This window comes from Panonychus citri, unplaced genomic scaffold (assembly GCF_014898815.1).
Source record: "Panonychus citri isolate SS breed McGregor unplaced genomic scaffold, ASM1489881v1 Contig00138, whole genome shotgun sequence".
Taxonomy (NCBI): Eukaryota; Metazoa; Arthropoda; class Arachnida; order Trombidiformes; family Tetranychidae; genus Panonychus; species Panonychus citri.
The window spans coordinates 3,999,091-4,014,944 of record NW_026515543.1 but is presented as its reverse complement, the minus strand read 5'-3'; the positions used below and the strand labels follow the sequence as shown (position 1 = coordinate 4,014,944).

Here is a 15,854-nt window from a genome sequence, read left to right as displayed (position 1 = left end):
GTTGGAACCATTTTATTGGTCAATTTTTAGTAATCTCATTGTTGATTCATTTCACAAAATCACAATCAATAGAAACAACAATTAAATGAATAGATAAATAAGTGTGTGAGTTAAATTAATTTATTAATTTTGATAAACTTTGACAATCAATATAAAAATAAACAACAGACCTCTTAGAATTGCAAAATAATTAACTTAATAATTGATTTGATTAAGTTGGTTTGTTTTGAAGAGGGAGAGAGAGAGAGTTGATGGTAGTGAATAATTTACACACAATTAAAGAGAGTGGAGAGAGAAAGAGAGTGAGGGAGGGATAAAAGAGCAATTGATTAAGTTAATTGGTTGATTTAAGTTAATTATATTCGTCAAAATCTTTATCTTCCACCGGAGCTGTCATGTAACCAAGTCGCCGTTTAAAGAAACCACACTTGAGAAGAGAGAGAGAGAGAGAGAAATGACATTTAGTAAATTGTTTTGACGATGAAAGTGACAATTAACTTACCCTCCACAATACAATAATTAACAAAATTAGTAACAATATTCCTAATAATATAGACATGATTATAATCCACAAAGGTACTCGAGCTGGAGGCAGTAAAGGTACATCGGGATAAGCTTTAGTTATTACCTGGTGAGGATAAGAAAATAATTTATTAGTTTGTTGATTGTGATTCTAATGTTTAATCAATTAACTTACGAAAGTAGCATCGTCATTAGTACGATTTTGTCTGATTGATGGACCAATGGTCAATTTAGCTCTTGAATATATATGGACTTGATTAACTCCGGAAGCATAATCTTCAACAAAAGTTGAATTCCATAGTCTTCCAATGAACACAATTACCTTGAGAAATTAAAGAGACAAAAATGAATTAGATAATCAATCAATCAATAATCTATTACATGTAAATATTAATACAAATTCAATTCAACTTACTGATGGTACTCCAGGTCGGAGATCCTGAAGATAACATAAAAATTTATAACAACGAGCTGTCTTTTTTTGGCAGTCCTAGAAAAGTGAGACATTAAAACAATTAACTAATTAATAATCCATCTAAATTGGTTAACAATTAAAAATTAGATATTAAAAATATCAACTTACCAAACTAACTACGTTTTGACTTTTACCATCTTCCATGATACGTTTAGCGGGAACGATGGTTTGTCTTTTTGGTCTTGATTTGGTGAAAGAATCACTTTTAATTGGACTTGATTCTGTATCCTGTTGATTTAAATCAAATGATAGAAAGAGAGACAATTAAATAATCATGAATGATGCCTTTAGATTTAATATAATCAATTATTTACCCTTATTTTCAGAGGATTAACTGCACCAAATGTTGGGACACATTGCCCTTTACCCTGTACAACAATGGTACTCATTAAGTAGAGAAGCCTGTAGAATATCAAACAATTAGTTAATTGGTGTTCCTTAATTGTCTGTATGTATAATTTAAATACCATTTTCCTTCCTCATGGTCACTGGAAAGTGAATAAGGCCAATCAACTTCAACAGTCAATTCCTTTGGATGATAAGGTCCAGCGGAAATAATCGTATAGGAATGTTCAATTCTGCTTCCAATGTCATCTGAGGTTTTCTGTTAATTTAATTATTACATGAAAAACATTAAATCAAAAATAATAATTGATGATAATGTTAACACAGTTGAAACATTTTCTTCTCATTGATGAGACAAACAGTTATAATTAAATGCTGGTGACATTTTTGTAACATAAACAATCAACAGTATTAACCAGTCAACTAATCAATGTCATTCATTATCTTGTTAATGTTGATAAATTGTTACAATTAACTTACCATAGCTGCCTCACCAACAGGATCACCACCAAACCAAACTCCAGCAGGATCAGATGAACCTTTAATTTCCAGATCAGCTCGACGGATAATCAACAATTTAGTGGTTACATCGTTTTTAGATTGACTTAAATCAACACTCGATGTATTTACGAAGACTCTTAAATCAATATCATTCTGTACATCTGATATCTCTTTGGGATCAAATTTTAAATTCAATTTAACCTGATAAATATATACACACACAGAGAGAGAGATAGAAAAAGAAACATCAACAATTAAGTTTGATTAACAATTAACAATGAGATGAAAATTAAGTTTACCTCTCCTCGTTTGAAAGGATTACCCAACGAGCAAACCAATAGACTTATATTGAATGGTTTACAATCAATTTGTTCACCTTCCTGTGTAACAATTAATAAAATAGAAAACAAATAAATACATCAATTAGATTGTTGATTCAAATTAGTTGATATAAAACACACCATTGTAATAATCAGTTTAAGGACAAATTTAGGTTAAATATCATAATCAATTTGACAGAAATCATAGTAACCAAAATATAATAAATGATAATAAACTGATTGTAATCATTTCTTATAAATAACATTGATTGATTTATATTTGAATATTTAAATAATAGTAATTAATTATAAATTATTACTGTTAATAATATGATCTATGTAAGAAACTAATTTCCGCATTTTAAACTAATCAATCAATCATTTTTACAATTTAAAACTACAATTAAAGTTTATGGGTGAGATAATTTTTCTGTAATCCATTTACACCAAAAAGGTTAAAGTAAAAATGATCATCTCCTTTTAAAATAATCAAATAATAATAATAATAACAATTTCTTAATTACAATTGAAATTAAAATATTTCTCATTCGATGAATGGTTAATTAACTAATTGTAATCACTTACCACTTGATCTTTACCAATATAAGTAATATAAGGATGATAGATATAAATGTTTGCATCATAAGCTGGTTCCATTGTATTTCTAACGGTTAATTCAAGATTAACATCGGTTGAACCTAAATTGATGAAATACAATCAAATGAATCAATTATAAAAAAAATTAGCAATTAAATTTTAATAGATTACATAAGATTAAAGAAAACGTTGATTAAGCAATTAGATCGATAATTTTGTTATTAATACAATTATATGTCATCATAATTGAATTATTAATATAACTTGAAATATGTAAATAAATCATCCAATTTATTTAGTGATTACTATTATAAATTAACAAACAAATAACAACAATCAACAACAAGTAGGTTAACTGGTTGATCATTTGGCAGTGAATTAAATTGCTGATCAAGCTGATTACATACCCAAATATAATATTCTGTCTTCATATCCAGGCGTATCCAATGGATGGAGTAATTTAGCAATTACATTTAAATTGCTTTGGCATTGCTCAGTGTTGCCTGAAAAGTGAAAGTAGAGTAATAAACAATTTAGAAAACTTAAATTCTCCATCTTATTCCAATGTAAACAAATAGTTTAATTGGGTTCTAATCAGCTGAGAATTGTATTAATCGAATTGGTTAACTTACGACATTCTTTAAGGAATGATGCTTGAAATACTTTTCGAGCTTCTTCTTGATTTAGAATTGGATATTTATCGATATCTGAAGACGAAGAGTAACTTGTTACGATACCACGAGGTTCATCTTGCTCCAGTGAATAAGTTAATTGGAATTGAATCTGAACGAAAATGAAATTATATAAAATATTATTCATATTTCCATGTATATTTATGGTGTGAGAAAAGTTCAGTTGTGTTCAGTTATTATTACCGATCGATGGATGTCAGATTTATCCTTGATATAAACAAGTTCTTTGAGACAATTCCATCGGCCTAAACGATCACCAGAAATTATCGTTGTTTTATTTACTATGTGAGGACTATCGAGTTCGGCTGAAGAATTGAACTTAACTCGAGGTACAATTGGTTTTTCTAAAAAAGTTGTGAAAAAATAAATAAGAATAATTAATGCCCGAAACTCAAATCGACGAAGAAAAAAATCTAAAGATTCAACTTACTGTCGAGGAAACTTTCAGCTTCGATTATGTAGCGAAGTACAATTTTACTGGTTGATCGGCCTGAGGGCATCAGTAAGAAACAAGGCTCTACATCGAAACAAGGTAGCTTAGAAGTCGGATCTCCGATACAACCTTCACGATTTGGATCAATTTGGGTTATATTTTCAACTCGAGTAGCGATGTTCAGAATAGGACGAGCTCGAAGCAAAATTGTCTAGAAAGTATCAAGTAAACAAAAAAAGGTTTCAATCAATTAAAACTCGTTTAAATCAAGTATTATATTAAAATAAATTGTTGAAGATTATGTTGATTTAACACAGAGTAGTAAATGATTACATTTCCGTTTGTTAATAACTATCATAGTTTCATCCCACTGATTGTTGAAGGGTTGATTTGATTGTTAACTTACCGCATCACTTTCATAAGCACCAACAAGTAAGTCCGGATAACCATTTTTATCCATATCAGCGGAACCTATTAATTAAATCAACAGGGAAAAAGAGACAATGAATTTCAAATAGATTGGAAAGGAAATAATTAAGAGATGAAATCATCAGCAATCAGCGATTTGTCTTATAATCAAAATCAAGGTGAACCATCAATCAGAATTAATGAATAAACAACAAGATTATTTTTACATAATAGGAAATTAAATTGATGGTAATTAATTCAAGAAGCAAGAAATGAATAAAAAAAACTACAATGAGAATAACAATTTAACCATAATCAGATTGAAAAATGTAAATTCAGTGTGAAATTATTGAATTAGAAACAGATGATCAAGTTAATCAATGGTTTTGATTGTTGTTGATTTGCTTCTTGCCAAAAAAATGTTGCGTGATATCAACAATTGAATAATAATAATCATCATTTAACAAACAACTGAACAATTTACACGCAATCAAATCTAATCATCAATACAATACAACAAATAATCACCATTGTAACTGTGAAAATTGGTTTTCCTTTTGTTGGTGTAATTGAAATCATACATCATCTAAGTGATGATAACCTAATGTATTGTTGATCAGCAGTTTTAATGCTTACCAATTGTCATTTACTATTTTTCATTGATATCTAGGGATTTTAATTAATACATCAAAAGATGATGAAAATTATATTTAATTTTAAAATCTGAAAAAGAAAACGGGAAAAAAGGTAAAATAACTTTTCTTTAGAACTTTTAGTTCCCTTTTATCATAATCATCTTCTTTTACCTTAGATTATAATGTAAACATTATTGGTCAGTTGAAAGATAAAAGGTAAAATCAACAGGTAAGATAACCTCAGAAAAAGGTTAACATTAAGTATACATTTTAGGAAACACATTATGGATAAGGTTGTTTGGTCAGTTTTGGTCAATCTCTTTTGTTTTCTCTTTCTTTTCTTTCTCTTTGTAACCAGAAGAAGAAGAGAGAGAGAGAGAGAGAGAGAGAGTTAACATTTTCAGGTAACAAAAGGTAGGTAAGAGAAAGAGAAAATTCAATGAAAGGAAAGAGAAATGATAATTATCATCATCTCATGATGATGAGAAAAAGAAAAAGAAACTTAAGTGTTGGCGAAAAATGTTGAAAGAGGGAAGAAAAGTCTATGGAGATTTGTGAGCAAACCGAGTGACCTAAGATCACCTTGAGGGTAAATTTTAAAAACAAGGTAAGATTAATTGTCCAATAGCTTTTTTTTGTGCAAACTGACAGACTTTTTTTCTCTCTAAGGGAGGTCAAAGGTAAAAGGTTATAAAAAATTATTCTGGGCGTTGTGCCTGTGGTAATAATAGTTGACTAATTCAAACTGCTAGTAATCAAATAGTAGTAGACTTTATAATTATCATAATCAAATATTGATGCTTACACACCAAATCAAATGAGCTTTCATATTTTTGACCATTTGCTGGTCAGTTGGTTGGGTCAATGTTTATCCTGATAATTTTGACCCTTAAGGTCAATGTATTTTTGTTTCTTAATTTTCTTTTATTTTTGACAAAATAACCATCTATTAATACAGTGATTATATTTGTTACAAGTTAATTCAAGAAGCTTAGACAAGTTTAATTACATGATAATTTAGTTTCACTTTTAATAAGATTGTTGAATCTTCCCTAATAATTATAACCACAAATGTAATTGTTATCAGAGAACATGATTTGTTAATTATTCTCAATTGTTTCAATTGGTTTGAAAAATGTAATAATTGCAACAATTGACTAATTAAGAAAATGTTATAAGGTGAATTGAAAGAAACAAGTAAAACCAACAACCATTGGAACGGTTTTCTCATAAATAAAATCTCAATTAAGTTTAGTCAAGTCACGAATTAAAATTAACAAGATAAGAATTAACTGAGAAATCAGTTTAATTTATATTTAAAACATTAAATTGCTACTAGATTAGATTTGATAGATTGTAATGAGGTTTAAATATAAATTGTTTGAATACTAATGGAATCACTATAATAATATTCAAATTGTTATGATTAAAATGTTGATCATCTCAAGTACAACATGGTTCACTTTTTGTAAATCTGTTTTAATTATAACAATTTAATTACAAACCATTGATCAAAATAAACAATTTGATAACATTAGACGTTAATTTAACTTCTAAATTGTGCAATATCAATCGCGAAATAAAATAAAATTATCAACCGTTGGTGAAAATTAGCATGATAACAACCATAAGGTGTGTGGTTTCAATGGTTGGGCAAGATTAGATTGCCTTTTCAGTTAATATAATAAAAACCAGAAAAAGTTTAAGGATCCTAATTCAAGATGATGAAGATGATGAAGATGAAGATGAAGATGGGGATGAAAGAGTCTGAAAAAGATGAAAAATAAGCCGGTTTCTTGAGGTATTTTTTACCTGTTGCTTTCTTATTGAAGTCAAAATGTTTGACAAGTTGAAATCTTGAAGAAAGTCAATAACATCATCCCAACGAGAGAAAGAAAGAAAGAAAGAAAGAAAGAAAGAAAGAAAGAAAGAAAGAAAGAAAGAAAGAAAGAAAGAGAGAGAGAGAGAGAGAGAGAGAGAGAGAGAGAGAGAGAGAGAGAGAATGATGATGAAGATGAAGATGAAAGCAAAATGAGAGACTCCTGTTGATTGGTTTCTTGTTTTTTTCATCATTATTCAGGTAACATTTGTTATAATAAACTACAAAGTTATCAATTAAATCCTTCAATAATCCCTCCAACAAAATTGATCCCTCGAAACCAATACATTGATCCAACCAGAGATTTTAAGTGAACAATTAAGTTAATCAACAAATTACTAATTTATTCTTGATAATTTTCTTCATATTCAATACAAAAAAAAACTATCAACTATTGAAGATAACAATAATAATATAATATTATGGCAAAAAGCAATAAAAAGTTAACAAGATAAAATAACATCCGTTGATTCTGGATAATAAACAATTTGTTTACACTGTAAACACTAATCACAATTAGGAATCTTTATTATTGTTGATTGGATATTATTAGGGGCTTCAATAAGTCCCGATTCTGAATATGTCCCTGAGTGAAATTTTTTTTTATTTTTATTGCAAATAAAAGCCCAGAGTCCATAGGCATGGAAAGTAAGATTTCAGAAAAATCCAAATTCTAAATTTTATTTGAGGTCAAATTAGGTCAAAAGCCGCAGAATTTTCTGTTTTTTCAATATTGCGTCATCAATTTTTGATATAATTCTGTTTTTTTTTTGTGCGAAATTATCGCCAATCATTCAGCATTCAGAATCTGTGTCGAAATTAAAGATTAAATTGGGTTTAAAATAAGTTCTGCAACTCTGAGCCGAAAAAGTCAGAATTTTTATCCTTTTTGAAAACGTACTTTTAATTTTTCCATGTTAAAATCTCATTGAAAAATTCTGCGGATTTTGACCTAATTTGACCTCAAATAAAATTTAGAATTTGGATTTTTCTGAAATCTTACTTTCCATGCCTATGGACTCTGGGCTTTTATTTGCAATAAAAATAAAAAAAAATTTCACTCAGGGACATATTCAGAATCGGGACTTATTGAAGCCCCCAATAAGTTTGTTCACAATGATAATTTACTTTCTGATTGTTACCAAAAAAACGTTCAAGGTAACAATCAAATTGAACAAATTGTCATCAAACATCACAATTAAAATCAAATGTAAATACAGCATGAAATTAGTTAATTGTTGTACTTCCTCAACAATGATTATTATGAGAGATAGGAAATCATCAGGATAAGACAGATAATCAAACTTAATTAACTTTAAGCTTCATTTTTCACAGAACCAATTGAATCAAATACTATGAGACAATTTAATCATTCAAATGATGATTAAATATGAAAAAAAATAATTTAGATTATGTTTGATAGCAATTAATGGAAAGCTTGATTCAGGTTTGAAAAGAAATTAACAAAGTTAAAAGGTAACAATCAACTGATTGTGATTAGACCTCTTGCTGTGAGATGAGAGTCTATGGAGTTTAAACAAGATTTTTTTCTTTGGTAATTTTTATGATTCGTTAATTGTAATTACGTTAACAATCAATCAGACAACAATTAACAATATAAAGTTAAATTTGATTTATTAGAATCACTTTTTTCCTAACAATCTTCCAGTGCAATCAAAGGACAATCTAATGGGCATAAGTAACAACAATTTAAACACATTCGCAAAGGTGAGTGTTTAAATAACCTCTATTAATAGTGACATTAATAGTTACCTTTACTTTTTACAGGTAAAAAATTATCCAATGCAATTATAAAAGTTATGATAACAATGGATATAATCAATTATCATCATTGTAAATTGTTTACTCAGTTTGCAATGGTAATAATCATCATAAAAGTAATGATAATCAAGGCGAGACAGAAACACTGTCAATGATCAACAGGGAATCGTTGTAATGATTGGAAATGATTTGTAAAGATTTCCCATTGAGAGGTTAAGGTGAAAGATGAACATGATCATCATCTTAATCTTACACAGGTTAAAGGTAAAAGTATGACAGTAACAAGAAGAGACTTTGTTACTCTCAAAGCCTAATAACCTTGAGGAGTAAAAGGAAAAGGAAATGATGAAAACTGAGACTAATTTCCATGTCTAAGTTAATGATGTTTGTTTGATTTAATATCATTGATGAGAAGAAAAAAAAATTGTGTCAATTGTAATGATGCCATTGAAATTTGTTGTTTTAAATACTAGAATTGGATATATGATTAATTAAACAATTTAAACTAGTTGTTTATCTTTAATTGAGTTAATCATTGCTATTGATAATTTCTGGATAGAGTGAGACATTAATTCAGAAAATGATAAACAAACATATTGGGCAAATGTCCAATATCAATTATTGTTACATTGGGAGACACATTTTTATCATCCTCATCATTTTCTAAATTATTTCATTTAAATGTGATGATGTGAATGAAAAACCATACTAATCATCATCATCATGATATTCAAATGAAATTGTAAAAATGTAGGTTAATTTTAACGCAAATGGCCATTAAAATTTACTATTAATTAAACATCAACATCATTTAAATGATCATTATACTTACATTATGTACACAAATACAAATTCATTGGTATGAATCAGAATGAGCAATAATTTAATCAACCTCAAATGATTAAGATTAACACAGAAACAGTTAATCACTAATATCTAAAGATAATCAGGAAATAAACAATTTGTGTGATTTATATATAATAATTGAAGTGTTCACCTACTTCTCTGTGTGTTAATAATAAGGGATAAGAATTGTTTTCAAGTGATTAATTAATCTGTAGGTTTTTGATTGTTTTCAATGAGAATCAAGATAAATTGTTGTTGGTTTGTATTAGTAAACACTAACGTAGTTGTATGATAATAAGGATGGAGGTAGATTCGTAACGTAAGAAAACAAAGTGAGGTAAAGGGTGTGAGTAGGATGTTGTCCATGAAGAAACTTCCGGTCTTTTTTTTCGTGTATATTGTAAATATAATATCTTATATGCTATTTATATATACAATATAATCTACCAAGACATCTAGGTTAACAACTTGAGGTGATGATGATGAGGATGAAAAAATGAGAGGATGAGTAAAGTAAGAGTTGTAAAGTCTGGTAAGAGTTATTTATGTTACTTGTCAGTGAGATTTGTAAAAAAAAGGAGAGCAATTGAGATTTGAAATATACTACACATGAGGATATTTTTCATGATAATATTATTGGAAGCAAACAATTGGAATAAGATTTACTATTGGTAGAAAGAGTGAGTAAGATACTGAGAAAATTAATGATCCAGTTGGTTGCAATGAATTAACTAACACACTGAGAATGATATTGAACTTGAAAGTTTCTTCAATCAAAAGTTTTCACCTTTAAGTTAAGTTTTTAGGCTGAAAAATCACCAGCATGTAGGTGAGTGTATATAAAGATATTTGTAGGTTTGATTGATGATCATGATGATTGTATGATAATTGTCATGATGAAGAGGAAGAAAATGAGCATTATGATTTACCTGAGAGTGAGTAACCAAATGTCTTTATATTTCTACCAATTTTAGGAAAAGCGCTAATATCATCACCACGAATCACTTGAACAGCGTTTGTTTTAATACCGTTAGGTGAGCCCAAGTAAATGTAAACAGATCCACCACCTTCATCATAAGGAGCACCAATGGCAAGATCATTGAACCCATCCTGTTGAAAGTTGACAAATTAACATAGAAAATATTATGATAGAAATTAGTTCAACCATTTTTAACCATATCTATGGGATTTTCTAATGATAATTAGGTGACGTAAAGAATTGAACAATTTATTTACTTTGTTTATATCACCAAGATCAGCTAAAGACCAACCAAATCGTGAATCTTGTTTACCAAATAACCGAACATCATATTTTGATTGTATTCCTTTTCCTGTATTGTAATAGATGTAAACAGCTCCTTCAGTTGAACGTGATCCATCATAATAGAAAGGTGCTCCAACAATTAAATCTGATTTACTGTTTAAATTCAATTATAAACGCAAAAAGGTTAACATCGTTCAAAGGTTTACAATTAAAACAATTATATTGTTATGAAAAGTAAAATGAAAGATAATTAAGGATAATATTTACTTGTCATTTTGAAGATCCATTGCCAATATTGTATAACCAAATGATGAAGCAAATTGTTCACCATTTAGGATAAGCTCAACGGCAAATAAAGTTGACTTTCGTTTGCTGTAAAAGATAACTTGACCTAAGAATTGATAGAAAATAACATGTAAACAATTAAACAAACTTCTAATCATGAAATTAATTAAATCATCCGCACACTTTATCATGATTAAGCATCTTACCTGTTCCATTGGATCGAGGAGCACCACCAACATAACTTAAATTGTTGCCGAAAAATTTACCTGATGTAACGGACATACCTATGGAAAGATTGTGAGAAGAGATTAGTTTTTATTGTATTATTAATTGTTGTAAATTAGATCATGAATTTAACAGTGGTAGAAATAGATTGTTGGAAAAATAAATGACCCATTGAAATTAACCATAAACTACTAATATGATTTACTGATAATAAATCAAAACTTTCTCTCGCATAGTTTCAAATGATTAGTTTAATTTAGTTCATTTTTCCACTTTAACATGAAAAATAGTTAATTGACTGAAAGATTTTTAAATTAAAGGTTTACAATGGATTATGATGATGATGAGATTATTTATTATATTCTATGTGTGTGTGTGTGGCTTGGGCTATATGAATATAACTGATAATCTACTATCAAATTAACCATCAACTCGGGTTATCATTAGTATTTTGGACTCATCGTGTATCAAGATTGATAACAAAAGTGAAAATCGATATATATTTTTCGTCTAATCTAAGCTTCGATCAGTAAGATCAAATTGGTCATTGATGGTCATGGATCGCAGGGCTCGATGTGAATTGATAAGGCTTTAAATGAATCTCTTTATCATCTTTACATCTTCATCACCATTCAAATAGTAATATGATAATGGTAAATAACTTATACGATTATATCGTTATCAAGATGTCAAGGCTTAAATGGAAAACAGAGAAAAAGAGAGGGAAAAGTAAGAGAAAAACTTGAAAAGCTATTCAATATGGTGGAATCATTAATATCAGAGTTTCATTATCGTGAATGTTTCTTGATTTGGTTGAGAAAAAAAAACACTTGAAAAGGAAAAGCATTTAAATTCTATTGAACATTAAATTGTTATGGTAGTTGTTTGGATTATTAGAAGAGCTAAAAAACATGGGAACATAGATTAGACCGTGATAATGATTTTATAATGATTAAAAGATGATTAACTATGATAGTTTGGTAGTGATGGTGTTACATGTAGTGTGTTAATTACTTCTCATTGGGAACCATTGATGCAGTGAGAAGAAAAAAAATTGAAAGAACGATGTTAATTGTTGTAGTTACCAGGCATCTCTTTTTTTTCATTACAATGTATCTTAGTTAATCTTATATCATTTCTTCAGACAGGATGATAGAGTGGAGATTATGATGATGAAGCCTTGCAAGATGTAGAGAGAAAGAGAGAGAGGGGAGGGAGAGGAAAATGTGAATATAACATGAGTGGGGTGGGTGTAGGAGTTGGAAAAAGCGATTGGGTCAAGTCAAGTAGAAAAGGAAACATCTACATAATAGCTCATACATCTCAAAGGAGTATTTGAGATAGAGAGAGTGAGTGAAGAGGAGGGTGGTGGTCGTGATGGAAGAGGGTGGGAGGAGGATGAGGATGTAGAGGAAAGAAGATGAATGACATTGTAAGATATGTTACAATGTCAATGACTCATGATAATAAACATGAACAGAGAGATCATCTTATTGATTGTGGACTTGGTTTGTAAACACATGATAACAGAAAAATGATAAAACAAAATGAATTAAATCAAATGCATACCCAAGTAACTGTATTTATCCACAACTGATGTTGATTCTTGAACTGGTCCCATGTACCAAGTTTTATCGTCACGAAGAGCAAACCTTTATGTAGATTGTTATTATTAATTATTGGATAATAAAAGTTGATTAGTATGATGAAATTTTCGAGTGAAAATAATAGATAATTACTTGATTGAATTTGTGAAAACTGTTCCTCTCCATGTATACGGACCTGGGGAACCAATTATTATGTCATTTGCCGATGAGATATCGGCACTTGTTCCCGCCTGACAGAATCCTAATTTTTAGTTATCATTTATAAAAATGAATAATTAGTAAATTATCTTGACAATTCTAATGGTTGATTGATGATTAGATTATTTACCAAATTCTTCGTGAGCTGCTTTCACTGGTCGATTAAAACATGGCTCCCAAGCTCGATGATAATCAAGGTAATTTGTTAGAGAATAACAAATTCCCTGGCCCCAATGATGATCTGACGATCCTTTGAGGACATAACGATGAGCACAAGTCTAAAAATGATACTCATCAATTAATATTATGTCACTTATGTCACTATTCTAATACTAACCAAGGCATGACCACCAAGGCCGCCACTTTTAACGACGACTCCTAACCATTGATCGTTTTTAAATTCACTGGACGTGGGTGGAGCTGAAATAAGAAGAAGAAGAAGAAAATAAGAATCAAATTGTAGAGAGAAAATAAAATATCATTATGATAATGATTTTGATTACGATGATGGTTGTCAAATTATTACTCACCTAATGATGATCGTTTAAAGTCAATTTCAAGTGGAACACAATCATCAACCTTACTTGATGATTTACATGAGAAAACATAACCAGATCTATTTGTACCTGGTTGATCGGTTTGAGCTCTTGGAGCACCAACTAGTATTCTGTATTCATCCAGGTAAGAAAAAAAAAGGAAGGAAAGTGTTAACAACAATGACACCGGTAGAGAAGAACACAAAGAAAGAGAATTAGAGAGAAAAGAGAAAAGAAGAAAAAGAGAATAGAAAATCTTTCAAATTCTTTTTTCTCTTCTACACAAAAAAAACAAGGTATCCAATTGATAGAGATAAACACTGAGGGAAATTAACACACACAAATTCATTAATTTAATGAGAATGTAATCCAATCCAAGAGAGAAGATTTTAACAGAGAATAGAAAAGTTAAGTTTGTTCTAAATTAGAAACACTTACATTGGTTCGTAATCAGATGAGTTGTATTTTTGAATTAAATGTTGAGCTACAGAATAACCAAAATATGAATTGACCGGTCCTTCCTTGATAAAAGGTATCCGAGTATCAAAATTAAATGAGGTAACAATAGTAAATTGTTGGTGTAAAACAACATTGACCAGAATGAAGAAGAAAACAATTAAATTATTCCTATTGGCATGACAAACACTGGTGGTTAAAGATGATAAGAAAGTAAATCTTTCCCATGGTAATGATGAGATAATTGATAAAGAACAAGATTTCACAATAAATGGAATTACTAATAAGTATAATAGTAACAGTAGAAAGAAAAGAAAAAGCAACATGATAATAAAAAGGAAAAACAGATAGAGAAGAGAAAAAGAATTTCTAATTTAAATAGAAAATAACATATATAAAGTTAATCAATGGATTTCCATTAATTATCTTAATCAGTGATTAAAATTCATCAAGTCGTCAGGAGGAAAAACAGATTAGTTGAAAGTAATGAAAGAAACATAATCCATAATATTTATCAACACAAAAAAAAGTAAAAAAAAAAGTGAAGTGAAGTGAACTAAATGAGATGAAAACAAGAATGAATTTGAAAAAAAACGAGAAGAGAAAAGGAAAATCAAGTTACCCGATAGATGGCGCAGGTCGAAAAATAGAATTTGACTTGACCGCCATCTGGTGGAAAATTAACTTACTACTGGTTAATTGATTATTTTGTTAGTTGTTATGATTGTTTAGAATTGTTATCAATCTAAATTAAAGAAAACAACAATTATCATTATTATTATCTAATAGAAATGAGAAAAGTTAATTTCTCGTACGGAAGTTGATCCTACATTAAAGTCTAAATAAGGTAAATGATGATAAGGAACACCTATCCACCCACAATCTTCATCTTAATCTTCATCATCTTCATCATCCTAGTATCTTAAACAATTTACTAAATAAGGTAAAGAATTGAATCAGGTAGGTGTTGATGTAATTAAAGTGGGCGATATTAATAAAGTATCAACATTATTTGTTAATCAATAACAATCATTTTTTTGTAAACCGATTGGTGAGCAATGTTTTTCTGCTTGTTGTTGCTCGAGTTTTCAGATAATTAACCATCTGAAAGTTAATTGTTTGACCAATTGATTGACCCATTGAGAATGAAAATTTAAAATGGATTACCTTGAAATATATTAATTAAACTACTCATTTGACTCTAATCAATGGGCAGTTTGTTAATACGATCATTGATTAAATTGTAATCCATTAACAGGTTACAACTATTTTTATCATTGTCATTTTCATTTTAAAAGGTAAGTCATTAATTCAATTTTTTTGTCTATTTCAATTAAATTGAAACAATTTAATATATATAATATAAATCAACACCCATTTTACCACAACATTGAAATAATAAAGTTCAATAATCGTAGTGAGTTTAATTGTTGTGAAATTTAAATTGTAAATAAATTTCATTCAGATTATGATAAAAACAAAAAGGTTAATGATTTGATTGTATGATTAATGTGAGGGTTGATTTTACAATTTAATCAATAGACTTGAAATTTACCGTTGGTATTCAAATCATGGGAGGCCGATATTTGGACTAATTACAGTAGGAAGCATAATAAATGACGATTTTGTTTTCCGAGGCCATTTCTCATTGGTACATGATATATAAAATTATTCCTTAATTTTATCCGCTGCCAATATTTTGAATTTGATATAAGTGAAAATAAAAAACGGAAAAATGACCTTTTAGGCCTTTCATCAAACAAGAATCAACTGTCTTTACATTGAATCGAACTCAAAAGTCTTTATTCAAAGGCCTTCACCCTCGGGAATCTTCAACTTGCATTGATT

The 15,854-nt window shown here is 29.1% G+C and overlaps 1 protein-coding gene across 1 annotated transcript; it reads right to left on the bottom strand.

Moving 5' to 3' along the window:
• Nucleotides 1–102: 102 nt before the first annotated feature.
• On the bottom strand, nucleotides 103–14,568 carry LOC128392939 (integrin alpha-PS1-like). Its single transcript, XM_053353032.1, has 25 exons — nucleotides 13,989–14,568; nucleotides 13,545–13,681; nucleotides 13,352–13,434; nucleotides 13,145–13,292; nucleotides 12,949–13,057; nucleotides 12,779–12,861; nucleotides 11,191–11,268; nucleotides 10,967–11,090; nucleotides 10,672–10,852; nucleotides 10,365–10,545; nucleotides 4,292–4,356; nucleotides 3,883–4,096; nucleotides 3,636–3,796; nucleotides 3,393–3,543; nucleotides 3,168–3,263; nucleotides 2,749–2,861; nucleotides 2,143–2,223; nucleotides 1,823–2,044; nucleotides 1,465–1,601; nucleotides 1,312–1,399; nucleotides 1,106–1,225; nucleotides 938–1,012; nucleotides 698–844; nucleotides 503–628; nucleotides 103–427 (listed from the first exon to the last, which is right to left on the bottom strand). The coding sequence occupies exons 1-25, from the start codon at nucleotides 14,330–14,332 to the stop codon at nucleotides 353–355; spliced, it is 3,339 nt and encodes a 1,112-aa protein (XP_053209007.1). The 5' UTR covers nucleotides 14,333–14,568; the 3' UTR covers nucleotides 103–352.
• Nucleotides 14,569–15,854: the final 1,286 nt, after the last annotated feature.